Below are 25,598 nucleotides of genomic sequence, written 5' to 3' on the forward strand. Positions count from 1 at the left end.
CTCTGCCTTCGGCTGCGCCGGTAATGCTAAACTGGACGGTAAAAGCAAAGAGAGACGCCGCAGGACTTTTCCACTTGCCTGCATCGCTCAAAGTTCTGCCACTCTCGATCCCGCCCCCCTCTGAGGTGACTTCCTGTTTTTGAGGGGCGGGATCGAGAGCGGCAGAACTTTGAGCGATGCAGGTAAGTGGAAAAGTCCCGCGGCGTCTCTCTTTGCTTTTACTGTCCAGTTTAGCAGTAACGGCGCAGCTGAAGGCAGGGCTGATGGCAGCTAAGTGAGCTGCCTGTATCGCAGGACCCCTTGCCATCCCCTAATGCCGGCCCTGAGAATAGGGAGGATGATTCCGGACCTGTCGCACCCCCCTGACCATTTTGGCGCTGTAGGGAGGGAAGGAGGGAGGCAGGCTTTAGCGCGAGAGGGGAAGCGATTGCCGGTCCCTTGTCCCCTCACACAGCTTTGGGATGCTGTCCCTGAAAACGGGACATTTCGGCGTCTCAAAGCGGTGGGTTGGGACAACAGGATGGTCGGTTCCATAACGGGATGGTCCCGTTGAAAACGGGACATATGGTCACCTTACTTATACATGATCTTGAGGCGAGCAGGATACAAAAGATTAAACTTGACATGAGTTATCAAATGAGAACACAGTGGGGTAAAAGCCTTCCATGCCTGTGTGACTTTAGCAGAGTAGTCCTGAAAGCATACGATCTTGGTATGGTCATATTCCAGACTCTTACCAGAATGCAGAGATTATAAAATGTTGAGTTTGTGGGCATAGTTTAACAATTTCAGGATCACCACAAGTGGTCGTGAGTTATCTCACCGTTGCCCCAAGCGGTATGCACTCTCTCAATCTGCATCAGGCCTGCTGATCCTGGCAATTGCAATTGAATAGGAAGCCATGTTTTTAAAAAGTTCATTAGGTCCTTATCCAAGATGGATTCTTGTAATCTTACCAGTCGCAAGTTGCTTCTGCAAGACCTATTTTCCAGGTCATCTAATTTCTCCTCAAGCTCTTTTAGTGCAGTTTGAATGTTTGGATGATCTTTGTCCAACACAGTCATTGTGACCTCTAGGGAGCTCACCCATTGTTGTACTGACTGAATCTCCATCACCAAAGAGGTAAACCACTGATCCATATTGTCAAGCTTGTCCAGAATCATCTGAAACTGCTTGCCGACGGTGTGCTCAAATGCTGCTCGTACCTCCGCTGTGATCTCCGCTGTCTATTCAAAGCTGGGGGGTCAGTAATTGTGCCCGGTCCTTGTTGTCCATCTTGGATTCTCTTGGCTTGGAGCAAAACGCTGTAGTTTTGCCAACCTTGCAGCCATCAGTAGTGCCCAGGCCCACAAGTGAGAGTAAGTAAGAAAGATAATATAATCTTTATGGTTGCTGATAGCAGTTGCTCAAAACCACCGATATACGTTGATTGTTTTGGGGGTGTAGTGGAGCTCAGCAATCACACATCTTGTAGCTCCATCCGGAGCCAGAAGGGTTTCCATTTCCAACATTTAATAGACATTTATTTTCCTGTTTATACACTATACAGTGTTGATTCTCTTCTACACCCATGTCTGAAAGAAAATCCAATTCTTAGACTCTAGTCATAGTTCCCTTTCTTGTCAGAACTTTGCTTGGCTATTTTTGTATGTAGATTTGGTACCCGGGTATCAGAGATCCCTCCTTAACTTTCTCTGTGAATCCTCAGGCAGCTTCTGAATTTTTTTACCTGAGTCAGTTACTACACATTAGCTATTACGTGGCATCTGCATTTTTTCTAGAACCGCAGCATCTTCAGGTGTGCCTTCAGATTTATATTTGCAGATGCTGATTGTATATGCACCATTCACAGGAGTGACTCACCATACATTAGCATGATTTCAGTTCTACCAGCCATGGTGGGATGGGGATGGAGACAAACTTTGTCCAGGTGTAATTCTGTACTTAAGGATATTAGGACTCCAGGGGGGCTGATGCTCAAAGCTCTGGTGTTAAGCCAACAGTGAAAATCCCATATTGTGATAATAGTACAGAAGATTAGTTAACCAATTCTCAAAACAAATTACGTTCAGATTTTATATGCGTTATTAAACAGAGCAAGAAGGAGGAATGTGTCTGGTGCATGTGCACAAAAGTTTTGTGGAAAGCTCAGCTCCTGTGCGTATACGCAGACAGAACTGTAGTGCAAGCTCACATTGGCACTTCTGCGCCTTTTTAATAATGAGCTTTTTTAAAAAATAGTTTGCACTTTAATTTTTGAAAGCCTTATTATATAAGTGCAGAAAAAAAAACCAAGTGCCAATATGTGCTTTAATTTTTGCATTTGCTCTGACTCGCACATGTTTGTTTCTCACTATCAGTGCTTAGAAGCTACATGGGCTTGCATCAGCTTCCAAAACAACACAATTTGAATTTAAAAGCAGCAGAGATTTTCTGATTGCCAGAGGCTTTGGGTGCCTTTGTGTTTAGAGTGATGAAATAATGGAAACAAATGACCTTTATCCTATATATTGGATGAGGTGGAAAATATGGGACAAAGGTCATAGAACTTTTTCAGCCCTGCTAGCAGCTGACTAAGGTGACACAGCTTGTCATGTTATTACATTACATTACATTACATCACATTACAGATTTCTATTCCGCTTGTGCCTTGCGGTTCTAAGCGGATTACAATTTAAGAGACTGGACAAATTCAGGAATATTACAGTTCATAGAATCAGGAATATATCAAGTTACAATTGTTAGTCTGGAAGTTTCCAGGAGAAATTTGGAGCACGTAGTAGATAAATCGTAGGTTGATGAAGTGAGTTGTACAATGTTTAGGTATATTTATGGAGGGGTGTTCGTGTGTGTAATTTCTAGTGCTATGTTGAGGTTAAGATGAAGGAAAGTGTTTTTTGAAGAGATGAGTTTTGATTTCTTTTCGGAATTCTTTTATGTCTATTGATTTGATCAGTAGATTGGAAATGGTAGTGTCAATTCTTGCTGCCTGAGTGGCTAAAAGGCTGTCGTATAGTTTCTTACGTCGTGTACCTTTGAGAGGAGGGTAAGTGAATAGGTTTTGAGTTCTCCTTAGTCTGTGTGAGCGATTACGGTGTAGTCTTTTGTTTAGGTAGCTGGGTGCCGTTCCGTGTGTTACTTTGTATAGTAGACAGTAGAATTTGAACTGGGATCTTGCTTTTATTGGTAGCCAGTGTGAGTCAAGGTAAGCATTTGTGATGTGGTCAGATTTGCTGAGGGAGTAGATGAGTCTGAGGGCTGTGTTCTGAACTGTCTGTAATTGTTTTATCATGTAGTTTGGGCATGATAGGTAAAGGCTGTTGCAGTAATCTACTATGCTTAGTACTAGGGATTGTACTACTATCTTGTATTGATCCTTGATGAAGAATTTTCTTATTTTTCGTAGATTACGCATTGTGAAGAATGCTCTTTGGATGATTTTGTGGATTTGGGTCTGCATTGTGCAATTTCTGTCTAGTTGAATTCCTAGGATCTTGAGTGTGCTTTGCATTGGGTACTTGATTGTGTTTAATTCCAGTTCTGTGCATGATGGGTTTTTTTCCTTCTCTAATAGTAGGAATTTAGTTTTTTCCGAGTTCAGTTTCAGTTTATGACTTGACATCCATTTTTCTATCGTTTCCATTATTATTTTCAGGTGGTTTGTTGATAAGGGGTCTTGTATGTTGAAGGGGATGAGAATTGTTATATCATCCGCATAGCTGAATGATATTGTGTTTAGGGCGTCTAGGGTAATGCCGAGGGATGCTATGAAGAGGTTGAATAATATAGGAGATAGTGGCGATCCTTGTGGTACTCCACATGGGTTTGACCATGGGTCGGATAGATGTTCTTTTGACTTGACTCTGTATGTTCGAGTTTTAAGGAAGCCTTGGAACCAGTTGTGAACATTACCAGAGATTCCTATTGCGTCTAATGTCTGGAGTAGTGTGGGGTGGTCAACTAGGTCAAATGCGGCAGAGAGATCGAGTTGAATGAGAAGTAGTTTGTTTCCTTTGCTAAGGTGTTGTCGGGCTGTGTCTAATAGTGATATCAGTAGAGTTTCTGTGCTATGGTTAGATCTGAATCCAGATTGGGATGGATGCAGTATGTGATGGTCTTCAAGGAAGTTGGAGAGATATTGTGCTACTAGGCCTTCTGTTAGTTTGATGTATAGTGGGATTGAGGCGATTGGTCTGTAGTTTGTAGGATTGTCTATAGGACCTTTGGGATCTTTTAGGATAGGAGTAATTATGATTTCTCCTAGTTCTGGTGGGAAGTGACCTTCCCTTAGTGTAGTTTGAAGCCATAGTGTGAGGGTGGCTTTAAATTTGGTGGAGGCTGTAGTTAGTAAGTATGGGGGACAGTTGTTTAGGTCACATGATGATTTGCTGTATTTTTTGTAGAGCTTGTCCACATCTGACCATTGTATCTTTGGGAAGGTATTCCAGATCCTGTCTGCTGGTATTGCTTCATCTACTGTGGGATTGATTTGTATTTCTTCTAAGTTGGTTCGTGAATTGTTGAATGTGGATCTGGTTGTGATGATTTTGTTTTTGAAATAGTCCGCTAATTGGGTGGCTGTGGGAGTTTGGTTTCCTTGGGTGGCGAGAAATGGTTTGGTGTCGGTGAGGTTTCTTACAATGTCAAAAAGTTTTTTAGTGTCTGGTTTTTCTGTGCCAATGAGTTTAGAGTAGAAGTTTTTTCGTTTTTCCTTCAGTTTGGTATTGTATAGTTTGAGTTGGATTTTCCATTCATCTTTGGTAAGATTTTGTTTCTGTTTTTTCCATGACCTTTCTAGTTGTCTGCATTTCCTTTGTCTGCTACATGGATGATAAAGCCTTGGGCATTTTTCATCCATGATATATTTCTGGGTTTAAAACATTTCTAATCTCGAATGCAGTGCTTCTCAACGCAGTCCTCGGGACAAACCCAGCCAGTTAGGTTTTCAGGCTATGTACAATGCATATGCATAAAAGAGATTTGCATGTACTGTTTCTTTGGTATGTAAATATATCTCATGCATATTCATTGTGGATGTCATGAAAACCCAATTGACTGGCTGTGTCTCAAGAACTGGATTGAGAGCCAATTACTCTAGTGCCTTGGGAAGCATTTGTTATTTAAAAAAAAAATAAATAAAATGGATGCCTTGTTTCTTTCCTGATGAGGGAACTGAGCCCACTTGTCTGTACTGGTCTAACACTAGATGCAGGTAGAGAAGCTCTCTCCCAGTGATGTTACCAGTATAAAAAGTGGTGCAGCCTAGAACTTGTTAATAGTTTTCTGCCTTCCGCAGATGATTCAGGTTGGTCTAGTAGTGCAGCAGGAATTCTTTTTCCAGGACAAACTCACCAGAGTGCAGTCAATGAGGGAATCCATAGACTGCTCTCTAATGGTCAAGTCTTGAGTCTGCTGTTATATTGGTGGGATCTGTCCACAGGCCTCTCTCTGCATGGAAGTGGATTTCTCTCTTTTGGCTTCCTCTTCGAGTTGTAGCCCATGGGCTAAAGCTCGATGAGGTGTGCTGCAGTAGGTCCTGGAGAGGTCTTTGCTAGAAGAGGTTGAGTGGTTTGCAGCTCCCCTTTTCAAGCTGGGCCTCTCAGAGAGAGGCTCAGAGCTTCAGGAGCATAGTGGCGGGCTGGTGTGGTTGCAGTTGTGTTAGTGAAGTGTCCAGCTGTGAGTTGCAAATGCTACAGATCATATGGAAGTCAGTGATACAGCTTCTTACTGCCTCTATTGCAACAGAGAGGTCAGCGATTTTTACAGTGGTTGGATGGAAATGTGTCCACATTCATAATAAGACACTGGTTTCACTTCATGGTTCCTCAGCACTGATGGGAGATTTGAAAGGTTTGGTGGGACACTTGCTGTTTAGGTTTGGGCCATCTGTTTCCCATGCCACAGTGAGGCAAATTTGTTGTGTGAGCTGTTGGGTAGATATCTTTCCCACATCTTGGAATGGAGGGGGAGAAGCCCATTGTTAATTTAGCACTGGTTGCCGTACATGAAGAAGGACATAGTACTACTTGAAAGGGTCCAGAGAAGAGTGACTAAAATGGTAAAGGGGCTGGAGGAGTTGCCATACAGTGAGAGATTGAAGAAACTGGGCCTCTTCTCCCTTAAAAAGAGGAGACTGAGAGGGGAATAAATCGAAACATTCAAAATACTGAAGGGAATAGACTTAGTAGATAAAGACAGACTGTTCACCCTTTCCAAGGTAGAGAGAAAGAGAGGGCACTCTCTAAAGTTGAAAGGGGATAGATTCCAGAGAGTGGTGGAAAACTGGAACGCTCTTCCCGAATCTGTTATAGGGGAAAACACACTTCAGGGTTTCAAATCAAAGTTGGACAAGTTCCTGCTAAACTGGAATGTACGCAGGTGAAGCTGGACTCATTTAGAGCACTGGTCTTTGACCTGAGGGCCACCGCGTGAGCGGACTACTGGGCAGGATGGACCTCTGGTCTGACCCAGCAGCGGCAATTCTTATGTTCTTATGATCCCAGTTCTACCATACCCTGATGGAATGTTTTTATGTTTATTTGCTAGAAGACTTTCTATACTGCCGTTTATTTATTTACACACAATAATCAAAATGTCTATGCAGTTTATACTAAAACATGTATTATAAATGAAACATACAACTTTAAAAATCAGCAAGTTGACCCAAAAGAATTGTCATACTGAGACTGAAGGACCATCAAGCCCAGCATCCTGTTTTTAGTAGTGGCTACCCCAGGTCACAAGTACCTGGCTCCCGCCAATATTCAACATTCAAACTTGGATTTCCAATTAACCCCCTCATCTATTAAACGGCACTAGCTGTTTGAAGCGCAGAGAGCCGCACTGAATGGCCCGTGCTGCTCCCGACACTCATAGGAACTCTATGAGCATCAGGAGCAGCGCAGGCCATTCAGCGCAGCTCACCGCACTACAAACTGCTAGCCCAGTTTAATAGAAGAGACACTAAGTTTATTTATTTTTTAATTTTATTTATTTATTTCAATTTCTATCCCGTCTTCCCAGTAGCTCAGAACGGGTTACAAGCCAACATTCACAATGGAAAACATTTTGGACAGTGCAAGACTATACAACAACTTAAGTACATTTTGGACAGTTCAAAGACTATACAGCAGGGGTAGGGAATTCCGGTCCTCAAGAGCCGTATTCCAGTCGGGTTTTCAGGATTTCCCCAATAAATATGCATGAGATCTATTTGCATGCACTGCTTTCAATGCATATTCATTGGGGAAATCCTGAAAACCTGACTAGAATATGGCTCTCGAGAACCAGAGTTCCCTACTCCTGCTATACAGCAACTTAAGTACAGGAGAGTACAGAAAGGAGGAGGAATATAAGGGGGTCAAGGGGTAGTTTGCAGTTAGAATTTAGTTAGTTTCCTGCCAAAATTCATATTCATGAAAAACAGCTTCCCTGGAAAGCGATGACCACAAATGCTCGCAGTCTAAGCAACAAAGTTCATGATCTGCAAGCCCTGATATTAGAGGCAGATCTAGATATTGTTGCTATCACAGAGACATGGTTCAGTGAATCACATGGATGGGATGCAAACATACCGGGATATAATCTTTTTAGGAAGGACAGAGATGGTCATAAAGGTGGAGGAGTAGCTCTCTATGTAAAGATCAATATCCAAGCGACCGAAATGCAAGGGACCTGGGGAGAGGAAGAAGCGATATGGATTGCTCTGAAAAGAGAAGATGGAACTTCTATCTACGTGGGTGTAGTCTACAGACCTCCGACTCAATCGCAGCAAATTGATAAGGATCTGATTGTGGATATCCAAAAGTTTGGAAGGAAAGAGGAGGTTCTGCTGTTGGGAGATTTCAACCTGCCGGATGCGGACTGGAATGTTCCGACTGCGGAATCGGAAAGAAGTAGGGAGATTGTGGATGCCTTTCAAGAGGCTCTGCTCAGACAAATGGTGACGGAACCCACAAGGGAAAAAAGCGATATTGGATCTGGTCCTCACAAATGGAGAGAGTATATCTAATGTTCGAGTGGGTGCTCACCTGGGTAGTAGCGATCATCAAACGGTTTGGTTTGATATAACGGCTAAAGTGGAGAGCGGCCGCACGATACTTAAAGTCCTAGATTTCAAACGTACGGACTTTAATGCAATGGGAAAGTACCTGAAGAAAGAGCTGTTAGGATGGGAGGACATAAGAGAAGTGGAAAGACAGTGGTCTAAGCTGAAAGGAGCGATAAAAATGGCTACGGACCTTTATGTGAAGAAAATCAATAAAAACAAGAGAAAAAGGAAGCCGATATGGTTCTCCAACCTAGTGGCTGAGAAAATAAAGGCGAAAGAGTTGGCGTTCATGAAATATAAAAAAACCCAAGAAGAGGAGAGCAGAAAGGACTACAGGGTGAAACTGAAAGAAGCCAAGAGAGAGATACGTTTAGCGAAGGCACAGGCGGAAGAACAAATGGCTAAAAATGTAAAAAAGGGAGATAAAAATTTTTTCAGATATATTAGTGAAAGGAGGAAGATAAAAAATGGAATTGCTAGGCTAAAAGATGCTGGGAACAAATATGTGGAGAGTGATGAGGAGAAAGCAAATGTGCTAAACAAATACTTCTGTTCTGTGTTCACAGAAGAAAATCCTGGAGAAGGACCAAGATTGTCCGGCAAAGTTACACGAGAAAATGGAGTAGATTCTGCGCCGTTCACGGAGGAGGGTGTTTATGAGCAACTTGAAAAACTGAAGGTGGACAAAGCGATGGGACCAGACGGGATCCATCCCAGGATACTAAGGGAACTCAGAGAGGTTCTGGCGAGTCCTATTAAAGACTTGTTCAACAAATCTCTGGAGACGGGAGTGATTCCTGGGGATTGGAGGAGAGCGGATGTGGTCCCTATTCATAAAAGTGGTCACAGGGATGAAGCAGGAAACTACAGGCCGGTGAGCCTCACTTCAGTTGTTGGAAAAATAATGGAAGTGTTGCTGAAAGAAAGGATAGTGTATTTCCTTGAATCTAATGGGTTACAGGATCCGAGGCAACATGGCTTTACAAAAGGTAAATCGTGCCAAACGAACCTGATTGAATTTTTTGATTGGGTGACCAGAGAGCTGGATCAAGGACATATGCTAGATGTAATTTACTTGGATTTCAGCAAAGCCTTTGATACAGTTCCTCATAGGAGGCTGTTGAACAAACTTGAAGGGCTGAAGTTAGGACCCAAAGTGGTGAACTGGGTCAGAAACTGGCGATCGGACAGACGCCAGAGGGTGGTGGTTAATGGAAGTCGCTCGAAGGAAGGAAAGGTGACTAGTGGAGTCCCTCAGGGTTCGGTGCTGGGGCCAATCCTGTTCAATATGTATGTAAGTGACATTGCTGAAGGGCTAGAAGGAAAAGTGTGCCTTTTTGCAGATGATACCAAGATTTGTAACAGAGTAGACACCGAAGAGGGAGTGGAAAATATGAAAAAGGATCTGCAAAAGTTAGAGGAATGGTCTAATGCCTGGCAACTAAAATTCAATGCAAAGAAATGCAGAGTAATGCATTTGGGGATTAATAATAGGAAGGAACCGTATATGCTGGGAGGAGAGAAGCTGATATGCACGGACGGAGAGAGGGACCTTGGGGTGATAGTGTCCGAAGATCTAAAGGCGAAAAAACAGTGTGATAAGGCAGTGGCTGCTGCCAGAAGGACTCTGGGCTGTATAAAGAGAGGCGTAGTCAGTAGAAGGAAGAAGGTGTTGATGCCCCTGTACAGGTCATTGGTGAGGCCCCACTTGGAGTATTGTGTTCAGTTTTGGAGACCGTATCTGGCGAAAGACATAAGAAGACTTGAGGCGGTCCAGAGGAGGGCGACGAAAATGATAGGAGGCTTGCGCCAGAAGACGTATGAGGAGAGACTGGAAGACCTGAATATGTATACCCTAGAGGAAAGGAGAGACAGGGGAGATATGATTCAGACGTTCAAATACTTAAAGGGTATTAACGTAGAACAAAATCTTTTCCAGAGAAAGGAAAATGGTAAAACCAGAGGACATAATTTGAGGTTGAGGGGTGGTAGATTCAGGGGCAATGTTAGGAAATTCTACTTTACGGAGAGGGTGGTGGATGCCTGGAATGCGCTCCCGAGAGAGGTGGTGGAGAGTAAAACTGTGACTGAGTTCAAAGAAGCGTGGGATGAACACAGAAGATTTAGAATCAGAAAATAATATTAAATATTGAACTAGGCCAGTTACTGGGCAGACTTGCACGGTCTGTGTCTGTATATGGCCGTTTGGTGGAGGATGGGCTGGGGAGGGCTTCAATGGCTGGGAGGGTGTAGATGGGCTGGAGTAAGTCTTAACAGAGATTTTGGCAGTTGGAACTCAAGCACAGTACCGGGTAAAGCTTTGGATTCTCGCCCAGAAATAGCTAAGAAGAAAAAAAAAAAAAAAATTTAAATTGAATCAGGTTGGGCAGACTGGATGGACCATTCGGGTCTTTATCTGCCGTCATCTACTATGTTACTATGTTCTCAATCAAGACAGCCAAACAAACTTTCACACCAAAATTCAAATTTTTTGACCCACATACTGCCCATGAACCCAATAATATATAAAGATACACTGCAGACCTCACAGCATACCCTGAAGAAGTCAACTTGTTGGGTCCGCTGGGAAACAGTGGGTCCGCTGAGTGGAGTAGACCCGGGCATAAGTGGATCGATTTTTCACTCCATCAAAAATTACAAAGACTAAGGGAAACTCAATGAAGTTACAGGGAAACATTTTTAAGACCAATAGGAGGAAATTTTTTTCCCCTCAGAGAATAGTTAAGCTCTGGAACGCATTGCCAGAGGTTGTGGTAAAAGCAGATAAGAGCTGGTTTTAAGAAAGGTTTGGACAATTTCCTGGAGGAAAAGTCCATAATCTGTTATTGAGAAAGACATGGGGGAAGTCACTTCTTGCCCTGGATCGATTGCATGGAATGTTGCTACTCCTTGGGTTTTGGCCAGGTACTAGTGACCTGGATTGGTCACCGTGAAAACGGGCTACTGGGCTTAATGGACATTGGTCTGACACAGTAAGGCTATTCTTATGTTCTTATATTAAGAAAGCCACAGCATGATGGCTGAAACATCGGTTCTTTCTACACAGACACGGCAAGACACGGAAACTTGCTACAATCATAATGGTTATATTTTATTAATCTTGTTATATATAACATAACTTTATTCTTCTATACCGTCATAACCAACTGATTTCTAGGCAGTTTATACCAAAGAAGACTGGACAATCAGTAATATACTGCTCGTTCATTTTACTGGTCCAAGCGGTTTACCAAATACAATCAAATATTTAAAAAATAATAGTAAAGAATCCCATTGTTAAATAGGATAGACCTAACCCATACAAACATAATGCCAGTTGTGGCAGCCTAAGAAAACAGATTTTATGTTGCTTATCCTAGGAATAAGCAGTGGCTTTCCCCAAGTCCATCTTAATGGCTTATGGACTTTTTAGGAAATTATCTAAACCTTTTTTAAAACCTAATAAGCTGCTCTTACCACATTCTCCGGCAATGAATTCCAACGTTTACATTTTCTCCAGTTTGTTTTAAATCTTCTGCTTAGTAGCTTCATCGCATGCCCCCCTAGTCCTAGTATTTTGGAAAGAGTAAACCGTTGATTCATATCTACCCATTCCACTCTATTTTGTAGACCTCTATCATATCTCCCCTGATCCATCTCTTCTCTAGGCTAAAGAGCCCTAGCTGCTTTAGCCTTTTCTTATAGGTAAGTCGTCCCATCCCTTTTATGATTTTTCTTGCTCTTTTCTGTACCTTTCCTAGTTCTGCTATATCTTTTTCAGGTGTGGCAACTAGAATAGCACACATTTTCTGAGTTGCAGCCGCAATTTGGAATGATAAGGGCAGTATAACATTCCTTTTCATCCCACAGACCAATCCAGAGACTTGCGGGTTGTGCCCATCTACCAGCAGGTGGGAGAGAGAATGCCAGATCTCTGCCATATACATTTCTGTGTAGCAGCCTCTTATCCAGTATTTTCTCTATCTAGCAGATGGATGGTCACAACCTGTGCAGCTATGGTTGATTGTGGCTCCTGGCCTGTCCCTCAGGCATAATTGAGTTTTTAGGGTCTCTTGTATCCTCTTCAGCCTAGGGTGCAAATCTGGTGGTGCTGGGTCCCTCCCCTTACCCCAGCAGCCCCTGTCTGAGTCCCTGGTCTGGGAAAGCCTTTGTCTTAATCTTCTGCTTCTGGGTGAAAAAAAAGGCAGCACAGAAGTGTGACTGTTAGGCACTCCAGTTGGGGGCCGCACTGCTGAAGAGGAGATCTGGTAAGACTGCCTCTTATCAGAGGCTTCGTTTTCAGCTGCTGATGTCACTGGAAGTCCTTAGCTCTCTGCTTTCATCTGGTAGGAAAGGGAGCACAATCCCACTCATTTAGACTGAAAGAGAAGGAATTAACAGGTATGACTAAATTGCTCCTTGTGTATTAAAATAGCCCAATGTTGTTTATGATGTTATCTATGTAATATACACCATCAATCCACAACGGCATATAATAAACTTCAAAGTGCCTACTTTCTAAGCAATCTTTTTTTCTTCAGATAATACATTAAGTACTTCTATGGTTTTCAGTTCCAGCCAAATTATTTGAAGGCTTGTTTCTCTTTTTGGCTTTTATTCATCATCAGACCTTAGGTTTTTTTTTTAAGTGCTTGTGCAAATCAATAAGCTTTTCTTATACAACTTTAAAACTTATGTACACGTTGGGATGCTGTGGAGCAAAACAAAAGGGGAGACCCGTTCTTGAAAAAGCCTTTGGGCGAAACTTGTTGAACCTTAAGGTCCTTCCCGAGGTTAAAAAAAAAAAAAAAGGATGAAGAAATAGCTAAAGCTAAGTACATAAGTTTTAAAGTTGTATAAGAAAAGCTTATTGATTTGCATAGAGTATAGAGCACAAGCACGTAAAAAAAATAAACTAAGGTCTGATGATGTATAAAAGCCAGAAAGAGAAACAAGCCTTCAAATAATTTGGTTGGTGGTTGGCTGGAAATGAAGACCATAGAGGTATTTAGAAATGTATTATCTGAAGAAAAAAAGATTGCTTAGAAAGTAGGCACTTTGAAGTTTATTATATGCCGTTGTGGATTGATGGTGTAAATTACACCTTGGACGCATTTTGTTGCTTAACTTTAAAACTCTGGTTTTAGGCTAATGGCTTCACTGGCAACTTCTGTAATCACAAAATGGAGCAACTATGTAGCTCATGACAGCACAGTAAATCTGAGGGTATGCCACTGCAGGAAAAGGTATAGAATAGATTTTTTTTTTGTTTATAGCACAGTACTTCTGTTTTCTATTCCCTGCACTGGAAGACATGCGTTCAGAATTATGTTCATCCATGAATGTGAGGTACTTTGATAGCATAATTTATATGAAAAGGATTCATATTTGAATTTTGAATATTTTTTTTTTCTAGGCTATACCTGCCGTAATGCCTCCCTGTTATCTTCCCTGCTGTGTAAGTGTAGGAGTTGCACTCCTTGAGCATTTATTTGTGTGTGTTATAAATATAGAGAAATGATTTTTTTTACTACCAGGTCTTTCTTGTTTTAGCTAAAAGCCATGTCAACTATGAGGTCAAAGGGGATGTGGCAGTTGTTCGTTTTAACACACCAAATTCAAAGGTATTCATACTTTTTCAGACTTGTCTCTTTCCAGTCTTCTGGCCCATTACAGAAGTGACCCATGTTCTCTATTCTTTGTTTGTGTTCATCCAGATTGTCTTCTACTGCATTTATGTTTTTAAGTTTACTTTATCTAGTATTTTGCTTCCTTTTTTAGGTGAACACATTATCTTTACAAGTGCAGTCAGAGTTCAGTCAGGTAATGAATGAAATCTGGGCTAATGAAGCTGTCAGAAGTATTGTCCTTATTTCTTCCAAGCCGGGTTGCTTTATTGCTGGGGCCGACATCAAGTAAGTGAATGAATGATAGATGAGTTAAAGAGGATCAGGAATTGCCTCTGGCAGGCTTTATCATTTCTAATAAATAAATTAGGCCTATGCTGACTTGGGGGAAATGAGTCCCTTTTGCCTGGAATTTAGGTAGGTTGCGATAAAGTTTACCTTCTTTAGTAATGAATATTTTTGTTTTGTTTTGTTTTTTTGCTGTATTTGCTGCTGCTGCTGCTAGTATCCTGTATATTTGTGCAAAACATGTTCCTCACCACTGCTACCAAACTAGCCACCTGTTAGTTTTCTTGCAAAACCAGTCCTGATTAATGGTTTGTGCCTCTGTACTAGTAGATGGGAGGCAGAGAAATATAGAAGTTATGTCAGTGGAATATTCATAAGTAGTGGTAGAACCTAAAGCACTTCAGTATTTCTGTGCCTCCAGTGGATGGTGCAGCACGATTGGCTTGACTCTCTAAGCCAGTCTATAGGCTGCAGTGCTGAGGTAGTTTGTGAACTGTGTTTCTGGGAATCAGTCCATAGACCTCTTCCTAGTTAAGTCTGAGTTGTCTTAGGTAATTGTTTTTGTTTTTAACTCTGACCCCCCCAAACTCTTGGGGTCTCTCATATAATGAGGGTTGTGTTCCCCCTCTCCCCTCTAGTTAGTTGATTTAAGAGCTATGCTGAAAAGACCAGCTGCAGTGAAGGGACGGTGGCTTCAGAGATCATGGATGTGAAAGGGAGTCCCAGAGAATTAGGGTATTCTGGGTCCACCATGGCTGCGATGACCATGGGTGTTGCAGGAGCTGATGTTTTAGGAGCTAGCTGCAGTACCATTGCACACCCACTGTGATGGGGACAGGAGGGCTGTAGAAATGTGCAACTCCAGTGAGTAACAGGAGGTACCAACAGAGCAGCATGGGTCAGTTAGTCTATTGGAGTTCTGTCTGAAGTACGCTGCAAAGGGGCTATTTTCAATAGAAAAGGCAGCCATTATGCTACCAGACCATATGACTCCTGTGCAGTTCTCTTGGGCCAATCTTCTAGTTTGCCTTCAGCAGAGTTTTGCCTCTGCAGGGACCTGGGGACCCAGGAGTGGCTCCAGGGACCATTTGGCCATACTCTGAGCCTTTATTCTTTTGCAGGCCTTCAGGGTTGTTTCAACTAAGATCCAGAGGCTCCAAATGGTGCAGATGTGTTGCAGATAGTTTTCCAGAGCAGAGAGGACTTGTCTTGCTTTCCTCCTTCTCTTAGGAGGACTCAAGGATGAAGGCACTTCCTCCTTGCTTGTACTGGGGAAATTGTCCCCTGAGAAGTACAGGGATGATTGCCAGTGGTAAAGCAGTTCATAAAGGAGGGACTACCCTTTCTTATCAATCAGGTAGTTAAGGTGCTGTGCATCAGGAGATACTCTGAGAAGGTGCAGTGGATGGCCAGCTCTGCCCATTTCACTGGGCATGGGTTCTGGAGATTGAACTCCAGGGCATAACCCTGATGTACACAGAGCTTGTTTTGGACACCTTTTGTGGTATCTTTGTGATATGTGACTCTTTACAGAAAAGGCTGGAAGCAGGACTGTGGAGTTGGTATACCAAACATTTAACTCCAACTCTGACTCCTGCTGATATTAGGCTTTACACTTTACTGGATCTAAAGCACTGGTAAAGAAAACTTAAATTTACCATAAAATGTATGTATTTTTGTCCTGCGGCCAACATACTGGTAAATATGAAAACTTATATTTTGAAGCTGGAGTTGGTACTTCTTTTTTTTTTTTTTTAACAGACTCTGACTCAACTAAAATTGCTTTCGACTCCCAACTCCACAGCCCTGGCTGGAAGTCCTGGATATGTTGCAATGTTCTTCCTGAGGGCAGTCAAACTAGTACTTTGTGCTGAGTGAGGTACAGATTGCTGTTCATCCATTTTAAGTACCCCAAAAAGGGGCTCTGTTTAATCTATATCTTGGACCTCTAAAATAGTAAATGTCTTCCTATAGGGTCTCCATTTTTGCATAAAAACCCTCTGTTTGGTGATTTTTCTCTGAGAGATCAGGGTAGTTTATCACATTACTGGGCCTATTGGAGACATATTTCCTTTAGACATCAGGGAGCCACACAGGGGATTCCTGTGCTTTGTGTCCTGGGTCAGCATTTTTAGTTCAGTGCTCTTCCCTTTTGGCTTTATCACACCGAACTTTTTCCCAGGTGATGGTTGTTATGGCAGCTTTCCTTTGCAAGGAGGGCAATCGAATGCATCCTTATCGGAAGGTCTTCTCGTTTTGATATCAACAAAGGTGAGTTAGCTGTTGGACAGCTTTGACTGGTTGTTAAACTGTGGCAAGAGTGATTTGGTTCTGTTACAGACCCTGGAGTATCTTGGGGTGCTCTTCAACATAGGGTGGACTCCAGTAGATAGAACCTAAGCACAGTACCGGGCAGGGCTCTTGGTTTCTGGCCCAGAAATATCTAAGAAAAAAGACCATTTAAATGATTAATTTATGGAGCATATAAGGTTGGGCAGACTGGATGGACCATTTAGGTCTTTATCTGCTGTCATTTACTATTTTACTATGTCTTTTTGACATGCATCTGTTCCAGTGATCTTACATCTTGTATGAGTAATAATCTGCAGTTTTTGAGCTCCATGACTACAGCCTTGGGGGGGTACCTTGAGTGAGGGCATACATGCATTGGCTCCAAAAGACTCTCTTGTCCTGATGATTTCCCAGGTCATAGCAGTTTGAAAGGAGACTCCCTCTTCAAATCATCTTAGAAATCAGCTTTTCTGCTGATCCTGTCTGGATCATCTCTTGAGAGGTTAGTTTGAATTCCCTGGACTATTGTGTCAAGCTGGAGGAACTTATTGCCTCAGTCGGGTGGCCCAAGGGTACAGGATGCTCCTGGAAGCATCATGGTTGATCAGTCAGCTGGAGGTGAGGACCATTTGTGTATTCTTTTTCTCCTTTACGTTCTTCAGCTAGGGGGAAAGAGACTTGAACAATGCCACAGCAGTGGTTTACGACAACAAGGAGACGCCAGAAGAACTCTTTGTAATTTCTTGAGCTACTGCTCTCCCTATATCATCTTCCTGTATCATACATTGAAGGAGCAGGAAACATGCAAGCAAACTTTCTCAGTTGAGAAACTTCAGACCTTAGAGAATGGGAACTAAATTCTTGCAGTTTTCCAGTTTCTAATGGAGCACTGGAGGAAGCTCATCTCATGGAGGGACAATGGAATGCTAAGTGCCCCACCACCTTCAGTTATAGGAAGGTGCAGTGGGGGATCCATGTCTTGACCCAGCATTGGCCTTGTGATGGGGCCTCTCACCATCTTTACCTGGCCAATCAGTAGCCATGGAGAACTGTAGGAGAACTGTTCTTGAAATCTTTGTGACCCCAGATTTGGCTGTGCTGCCGTTGGACCTAGTCAAATTTCTGGTGGACTTGCCCTTTCCTTCTTCTCAGGGGCTAGGACTTTTGAGTCAAGTCCCAAAGTTCCTTACAGCCTGACTCTTAAGAGGTGAAGCTTAACTTGCCACGGTTATGGTCTTTTGAAGCCTGAAGACGCTTAACATTCTTGGTATGAATGTGTGGATTTGGAAGAAGTTTGAACATCTGTGTAGATCTGGGTGCTAAATCCCATAGAACTTAGTTTCCCCTAATATTTTTTTCATTTTTACAGAAAGGACTAGATAAAGAGTGTGGATTAACTCTTATCTAGATTAAGATGACAGCCTTGCATGTTTTTATGACAAGATGTTGGGAATACCCTTGGGATCCTACATAGATGTGCTGCATTTCCTTTGTCAGTACTTCAAAGGGCGGTTATAGTTCAAACCTCCCTTGAACTCCTCCTATTTCTATGTGATTTTATCAGAAAGTTTCCCAGGCCCTCAGCGGTGCCACCATAGGTTCAATAAACTATCATAACCAATGGATTTATGCCCCTAATCGTCATCGGGTACCTGGTATTATAGAAGTCTGATATTTTGACTATATTTGTGATTTTTCAATTTTTCAATAAGTTAAATAATTTAATAATTTAAATGCTTTAAATAGTAGAAGTGCTTAAATGATAAATGCTATGCACTTAGCTTGGGTGGTTAGCCTAGAGGGACAGAGTCGCCAACATGTTTCACCCCGTTAAGGTTTCCTCAGGGCAATATCCCTGCAATAATATCCCTGCATTTCCTTTGTGGCATTAAAAACATCTATCACCCCAAATATCTGGTGAGACTTCAGCCCTTTTGCAGAGAGCACTGGTGCAAGATCTGATCACAATCAGGAGGAGCTTGCAGGGTTTCTGAGCTGCAAGCCCTATCATGTTGGAACCCATTCTTACAATTTTTAGGATATTTACAGATAAATTTACAGATGATTCGGTGTCCATTTATACACTGTCATTTTTGCTGAAGGTGGTATTGTCTTTCCATTTAAATCAGTCTGTATTTCTCTAGTGTAAACCAGGTCCTGGATGGGTGCATCATACACAGGATGTTTGCTAGCAGGAGGTTACCAATAGGTTCAGAAGGTCAGACCACTTGTTTTTGGAGGCCCATGCAAGTGGCAAGAAGCCTCTAAGTTGACAATTGTCCTTCTTTGGATTAAAGATGTGATAACTAAGCCACCTACTTCCAGAAGGCTTTTGAGCTTTCAATCTGATCATGAGCAGCTTCCTAGGTTGAAGTTGGTGAAATCTCTTTGAAAGATATTCACAAGGCAGTGACATGATCATAACTGCATTCATTTACGAATGAGAGAATAATGCCTTTGGTAGTGAGGTTATGAAGGGATCCTTGTCTTCTCCCACCCTGAAGGATAAATTTTGGTACATCTCATTGGTCAGGACTGGTTTAGCAGGCTAAGGAAGGAGAACATATTTGTACCTGTAACTTCTTTCCTTGAGTCCTGCTAGACAAGTCTAGCACTCCACCTATGAAGACTGCAGCTCTGGGATATCGGTGTATGCCCTGATTTTATTGTTGTCTATGTACATTTACTTACTAAAAGATTGATATCCTTCAGAGTTCCCTTGGTAGGTCCTAGATTCAGGCTACTTATTTCTTGTTTATTTATTTTGAGCTTTGGTGTACATTTACTTACTAAAAGATTGATATCCTTCAGAGTTCCCTTGGTAGGTCCTAGATTCAGGCTACTTATTTCTTGTTTATTTATTTTGAGCTTTGGTGTACATTTACTTACTAAAAGATTGATATCCTTCAGAGTTCCCTTGGTAGGTCCTAGATTCAGGCTACTTATTTCTTGTTTATTTATTTTGAGCTTTGGTGTAAATTTACTGAAGTGTTCCAAGCTGCATTACTTCTCCTTAGTGGCCTAGTGATAGAGCTGCTGCCTAAGCACCCTGAGATTGTGGGATCAAATACCAGTGCTGTTGGCTTGGGTACGAAATAAGTAAATATGTAAACTGCTTTGAATATGTAACCACAAAAAGGCAGTATACAAGTCCCATTCCCCCCCTCCTTATGGCAGTAACGTCCCTGGAATATTCCAATTTCTCTGCTTCCCATTTGCAGGTATGTGCAACCCATTGGTTGAGACTGGTCTAACAGGACTCGAGGAAAGGAAATTAACAGGTAATTTCTCCATACTGCTTTTGGATTGAGTGGTAGTAACATATGGATGTCCTTTTGAATTATTTTTTTGTTTTGTGTGTCACTGTGTTATTCGCTGGAAATGACCAGTATGTTGAGAAAAGTATGTTTAAGACATTGGAAGAACACCAAAGAACTAGGTTTTTGGGAGCAAAGAAGCTGCTGCCATGCGCTGGAATTGCTGTTCTGTAATAGTCTAGTTATTTAAAAAAAAAGTTGAATTCTTAAGCCACACAGTTAGCTAATTATTGTGCTAAAGTGATATGCATTTTAACTTCCTGAATTGTTTTCTTTGCAGCATGATTGAAGACTGTAAGACTTCCCAGGAAGTTACTAAGCTCTCTCAAGAAGGGCAAAAGATGTTTGAAAAACTTGAAAAATCTCCCAAGCCTATTGTTGCTGCTATCAGTGGCTCCTGCCTTGGAGGAGGCCTTGAGGTAGAGTAGGAGCTGATAGCTTGTACCATGCTCACTGGGAAATCAATACGTTAGACCTTTTTACTTCTTGTACTAAACCATTCTTTCACTACAAGTATTTAATACAGAAGAAATTTCACATGGCCATCCAGAAAAGTCAGCTTTAGAATTATTATCCCCAACCATGGTTGCATTGTGGATATTGTTTATACATACTCTGTGATTGGTCTGACACCCTTTGCATAGGTATAGTTGTGCATTACAAGAACTCCCTTCCATAAAGATCTGCTATGCATTGAAGCCAGATAAAAATGTGAACATTGAAATGATCAAAAAGAGTCTTAGAGAAAATTAATTTCTTACTAAAGTCATGTTAATTGCATAGCTTGAACAAAACTCTGGGTTTCCTAGAGGGGTGGTGTTTGTTTTGAGATGGGATCTGATATTGTTTGATCTAAATTACTATGTGGACAGGCTACATACCCCTCAGCTCTTATTTCTATCTCAGAGGAGATCAAGGAAAAGAAATCTAACACAAAGGGCTCCTTTTACTAAGGTGCGCTAGTGTTTTTAGTGCACGCTAATCCCACGCTACACGAAAAACACTAACGCAAGCTCTATGGAGGTGTTAGCATGTAGCGCGCGCAGCAATGTAGTGCGCACACCTTAATAAAAGGAGCCCAAAGTGTGGTTTAAAATGTTTCTGTCATCCTTTAATTTATAGGCCCTCATTTCCAGAGAATTCGGGCTCCCTTGCTTGGAGTAAGAAATTTCAATCCATAATACTTTAAGATTATCGTATGTTGCTGGCGTTCACATTACCCACACTAACTACTTTGAGCTTGTTATACTTAATAGGAGGGAGAGGGAGGGTAGACTGGAGGGAGGGTGGGTAGTGGTAGGGGGATGCTTTAGGAATTGTTTTGTTAGTTTCATAGAATCTATCTAGGAGACATTGTTTAGCCATGCACTGAAGAGTGACACTGCATCATAAGTGGAACCATGGTGTTATGTTTGTACTTTTCTGATCTTTTGCTACTTTATGGTGCAATACTGTCCCTTTTTTGTATTTGCTTTATGTGGTTCAATAAAATTTATAAATTTGAAAAAAAAACCCACCAAAAGCAACAACTTTGCTCAGATGAGAGATTGACTCCAAGGATCACAGTAGATGACAGACTTTCTATTAGAACTACAATCCTGAATTTTAGGAGTAGAAATTGATAACCACCTATCCATAAAAAGCCACATACATCAATAATAAAACGATGATTGTATGAAAAGAAATGGTATGCATGGTCTACAATGCAATATATGAAGAGAGCTCGGAAGGACTTATTTCAATCATTAAAGTCCCATACTCCTTTTTCAATTCATGCACAACGCAACACTACAAACTCATTCCCCCCTCTTCATCAAATATGAAGAAGGAAGATATATGAATCCACCTTTGAGGACCAAAGACCTCACATTTGGAACAAACTGCTGATACACCTAAGACAACCCATCCAACTGCCTCGAATCCCAAAAGAAACTAAAGACTTACCTCTTCTCTTTAATAGTAGTTTCTTTGTTTTTATAAACAAAAAATAGCTCATAGTGCAATACAGAGCATACAAGTTGTCATTAGGTGATATTGCTAATCATCTGTACACTAACCCTGGTACAGTGCGCTCAGAATACCTTTATATATACTCATAATGAAACTCCCCACTTTCCACCCTCTCTTCCTCCCCCATCTGTTACAATAGTGTTGGTCAGGTCAAGGAATGTCAGTATAGAGAATTAACCCAAATGAACACACCATTGTAAATAAGGGTTCCATACCTTCAGAAATGCTCATAGCCTATTGGAGCGCAGTGCCGTAAGTTTTGACATGCGGCACACATAAGTCTACTTTAAGCTGCACATGACACCTAGTGGGGAGTACCGGCTGTTTCCAGGCTGAAGCCAGTGCTAATCTGGCTGCTATTACAACCAGAGCAATAAGCCTATGATATTTAGTTGGTACCCCTCTGGTGAACAATTCAAAAGGTCAGAACCCAAATCCCTCTTAATCTGAGTTCCGCATATTTCAGTCAACTACACAGATATGATCCAGTATCTCCTAGATATGGGGCATAGCCACCAAATATGATAAGTGCCCCATTCACAGCCCCACCTCGACGTTCACTAATGGATGCTTTGATATGGTGTAATCTTACTGGAGTGTAATACCATTGATAAAGTTGTTTAAACCCATTCTCAAACAGATTGCTTGCTATGGATACTCTTGAGCAGAGTGCGTAATGTTTACCTCCACTGGGCTTGATCTAGGGAATGGCCCAATAGAGCTTCCCATTTTTTGGTATAAAGCTTCAGAGGTTCTTGACACAACAATGCTTTGTAGAGCCTGAAGATCCTACCCCTTTCAGCATGAATGTCCCACACCCTGTCCCACAGAAGGTTCTCAATGCATAGATCCAGCAATGCTCGTTCACAGAGAAATGCATGAACTTAGCAATATTGAAACTGTTCCATTGACGTAAGGTCATACAGTCATGTAAGCTCCAACACAGGGACTAGCCACCCATCTACTAAAAAAATTGGCCCAACATTCTAAGCCCACCCTCCGCCCATGTCTTGTATCTCACATTTGACCCGCCCAGCTGAAATCCTTTTGCTACCACTAAGGGGATTTGCAGGAAATAGGAGCGATGTTTGAACACTGTAGCTCTAAGTTGAAACTAAGTATAGCTGTAGTACCTTTAAAATGAATGGGTGTGCCTGCCCCACCACTACCCTAAAATCTTTCAGAGGGAGCCAGGGAAAATGGCTGAGTGGTATTTCTCCCATATACCAAGGTTCCGTGTCTTACTCCTGATGTCTTGCCAGACCAGTAAAATGCGCAGCTGGGCCACCCTATAGTAAAGTTGAAAATTTGGTGCCCCCATACCACGCCTTGCCATCAGTTGAAACATCACCTCCTGTTTTACCCTCGGGGGGCCTGCGCTTCCAAATATAGTGAAATATCTGTTTATGTAATATGTCAAAAAAAAAATCCCTGGACAAAAATGTAGGCAATGCACTGAACAAATATAGCAATTTGTGCAGGAGCATCATTTTAATTGTGTGGACCCTCTCCAGCCAAGAAGTTCGCTGATGTTCCCATTTATCCAGTGTTTGCCACATCTCCTTCAATAAAGGAAGGTACTTCAAATGGTACAGCTCAATACTGGATTTAGTCAAATTAATTTTGAAGCCTGATAGTTTACCATAATCCATTAAAATTGACAAAATCTTGGGCAATGATTTACGTGCTTTCTCTATCTTGAGCAAAGTGTCATCTACAAAAAGTAATAATTTACGGTCTCTTTTACAAAGCTGCATGGCAATAGCCCCGAAGCCCTTTAAATCTCGATGGACTTCAGAGCTGCTAGCGCGCCTTTGTAAAAGAGGCCGTTAGTTTCCACCCCTCTACTCACTATACCTTTGATGTCTTTGTTCTCATGAATTTGTTGAGCTAAAGGTTCCATAACGATGGCAAAAATCAAAAAGGATAGAGAACACTACTTCATAGTGCCCCTAGCCAATTCAAAGGTGTCGCAGTATTGCCCATTGATTCGCAACTGGGCCAGAAGTTTAGTATAGATAATTCTAATCCAATCCAAAAATTGACCCATAATCCCAAATTTCCTTAAAGTCCCAAAAATAAAGGGCCAGGACACCCTGTCAAAGGATTTGTCTGCATCGATACTTAAAACCAATGCTGGGGCATCCCGATGCTTAGCTGAATGAATCACATACAGAATTTGCCTCATGTTATCAAACATTTGGCGACCATGGATAAATCCTGCTTGGTCATCCATCACTAAATGACCTATGTGTTGTTGTAGCCAGTTCGCCAAGATTTTTGTAAAAAATTTATAGTCCTGTGTCTAGGAGAGAAATTGGGTGGTAAGGTCCGCATTGCTCCAGATCCTTGTCCAATTTGGGCAACAATGTGACACTGGGAATAGACTTAATAGATAAAGACAGATTGTTCATCCTCTCCAAGGTAGGGAGAATAAGTAGACAATGTGACATCGGGAATAGACTTAGTAGATAAAGACAGGTTGTTCACCCTCTCCAAGGTAGGGAGAACGAGAGGGCACTCTCTAAAGTTAAAAGGGGATAGATTCTGTACAAATGTAAGGAAGTTCTTTTTCACCCAGAGAGTGGTAGCTAACTGGAACGCTCTTCCGGAGGCTGTCATAGGGGAAAACACCTTCCAGGGATTCAAGAGAAAGTTAGACAAGTTCCTGCTAGACCAGAACATACACAGGTAAGGGTAGACTTAGTTAGGACTCAGGCCCTTGATCTAGGGGCCGCCGAGGGAGCAGACTGCTGGGTATGATGGACCACTGGTCTGACCCAGCAGCGGCAATTCTTATGTTCTTATGTAAATATATGGCAATTCGCCCTCCCCCCCCTCCTTATAGCTATTAAACAGTTCAATGAGAGGTTTCACCAAGAGGCCCCAATAACATTTTTAGAATTTAGCAGTGTATCCATCCAGACTGGGCGCCTTCCCTGCAGATAGATTGTTAATGGCCTACTCAGTTTCAGTTTCCTCTATAGGTCTAGAAAGTCCCAAGGCTTCCTCTTCCGTAAGACTGGGCATGGGTACCAACTCCAGATAGTCCATTACCTCCATCTCTGAGGGTTCCGCCTGGGGGTATAGAGCCGCTTAAAATATTGGTAAAAACAGTACCAATACTATGATGGGTCCCAGCAGCATCCCATATAGTGGTAATATGCTTTCTCACCTGCTCTGTTTCAGCTTATGTGCCAAAAGCTGCCCCGCCCTATTGCCTTGTTTAAAGAGCTTTTGACACAACATTTGCAAGCATGCCTGGATACTTTGAAGTTCTAATTCCTGCAACTCCCCCCCTTACCTGTTCCAATTGGCGAAGAAGCGTATTCCCCCAGTCACTGTTTTATGTTCTAGAGCTGTTAACTGCTGGCATAAAGCATCTTGTTTCTGTTGATGTTTCCGTCTCCGAAAAGCCGCTAGGGAAATGATCTTTCCCCTCATTATCACTTTCAACCCTTCCCAAAAAGTACCTGGTGAGACATCGGAGTGGAGTTAAACTAGATATAATCTTTCAAATTGGCCATCTGCTGTACATCTGCCTACTTCTAGGAGACCCTATAATAGGGATACCCTAATCAGCATCTGACATATTAAAATCAACTGTTTGTAGTACTTTCCCCTTTTACAGCTATATTTTGAATGTCTTACATTAAATCTCTGTCCACTTCTGTCTGTGAAGGAGTCCTGTATATCACACCAATGTAAATATATTTTCCATTCCCTCTCTCCAGATTGACCCATATGTAAAGGTAAATTACACCATAGTGCCTCTTCCTTACCCTGCAGATCCTGCAATTGTGTGGCTTTAATATGATCTTTAACATATAATGCCACTCTTCTGCTTTTCTTGCTACTCTTGTCTTTTCTAAACAGATTATAGCCCGGTAAAAATGTATCCCAGTCATGGGTCTCTGTGATCGCCACTAAATCCAGCTCAGTCTTTTCCATCACAGTCTTTAGATACAGAGGCTGTGATGGAAGAGGTCAAGTTGGATTTACTACATTTTTCTA

The 25,598-nt window shown here is 42.0% G+C and overlaps 1 protein-coding gene across 1 annotated transcript in view; it reads left to right on the plus strand.

Annotated features, from left to right (window-relative positions):
- Positions 1-25,598, plus strand: part of HADHA (hydroxyacyl-CoA dehydrogenase trifunctional multienzyme complex subunit alpha) — a 176,508-nt gene that overhangs the window by 4,944 nt on the left and 145,966 nt on the right. Inside the window, exons 2-5 of the mRNA XM_033937944.1 lie at positions 13,467-13,508; positions 13,604-13,674; positions 13,832-13,965; positions 19,855-19,993. Of these exons, the coding sequence (XP_033793835.1) occupies positions 13,467-13,508; positions 13,604-13,674; positions 13,832-13,965; positions 19,855-19,993 (386 nt within the window). The remainder of the gene's footprint in view (positions 1-13,466; positions 13,509-13,603; positions 13,675-13,831; positions 13,966-19,854; positions 19,994-25,598) is intronic.

The sequence above is a fragment of the Geotrypetes seraphini genome, chromosome 3, assembly GCF_902459505.1.
Source record: "Geotrypetes seraphini chromosome 3, aGeoSer1.1, whole genome shotgun sequence".
In the NCBI taxonomy this organism is placed as follows: Eukaryota; Metazoa; Chordata; class Amphibia; order Gymnophiona; family Dermophiidae; genus Geotrypetes; species Geotrypetes seraphini.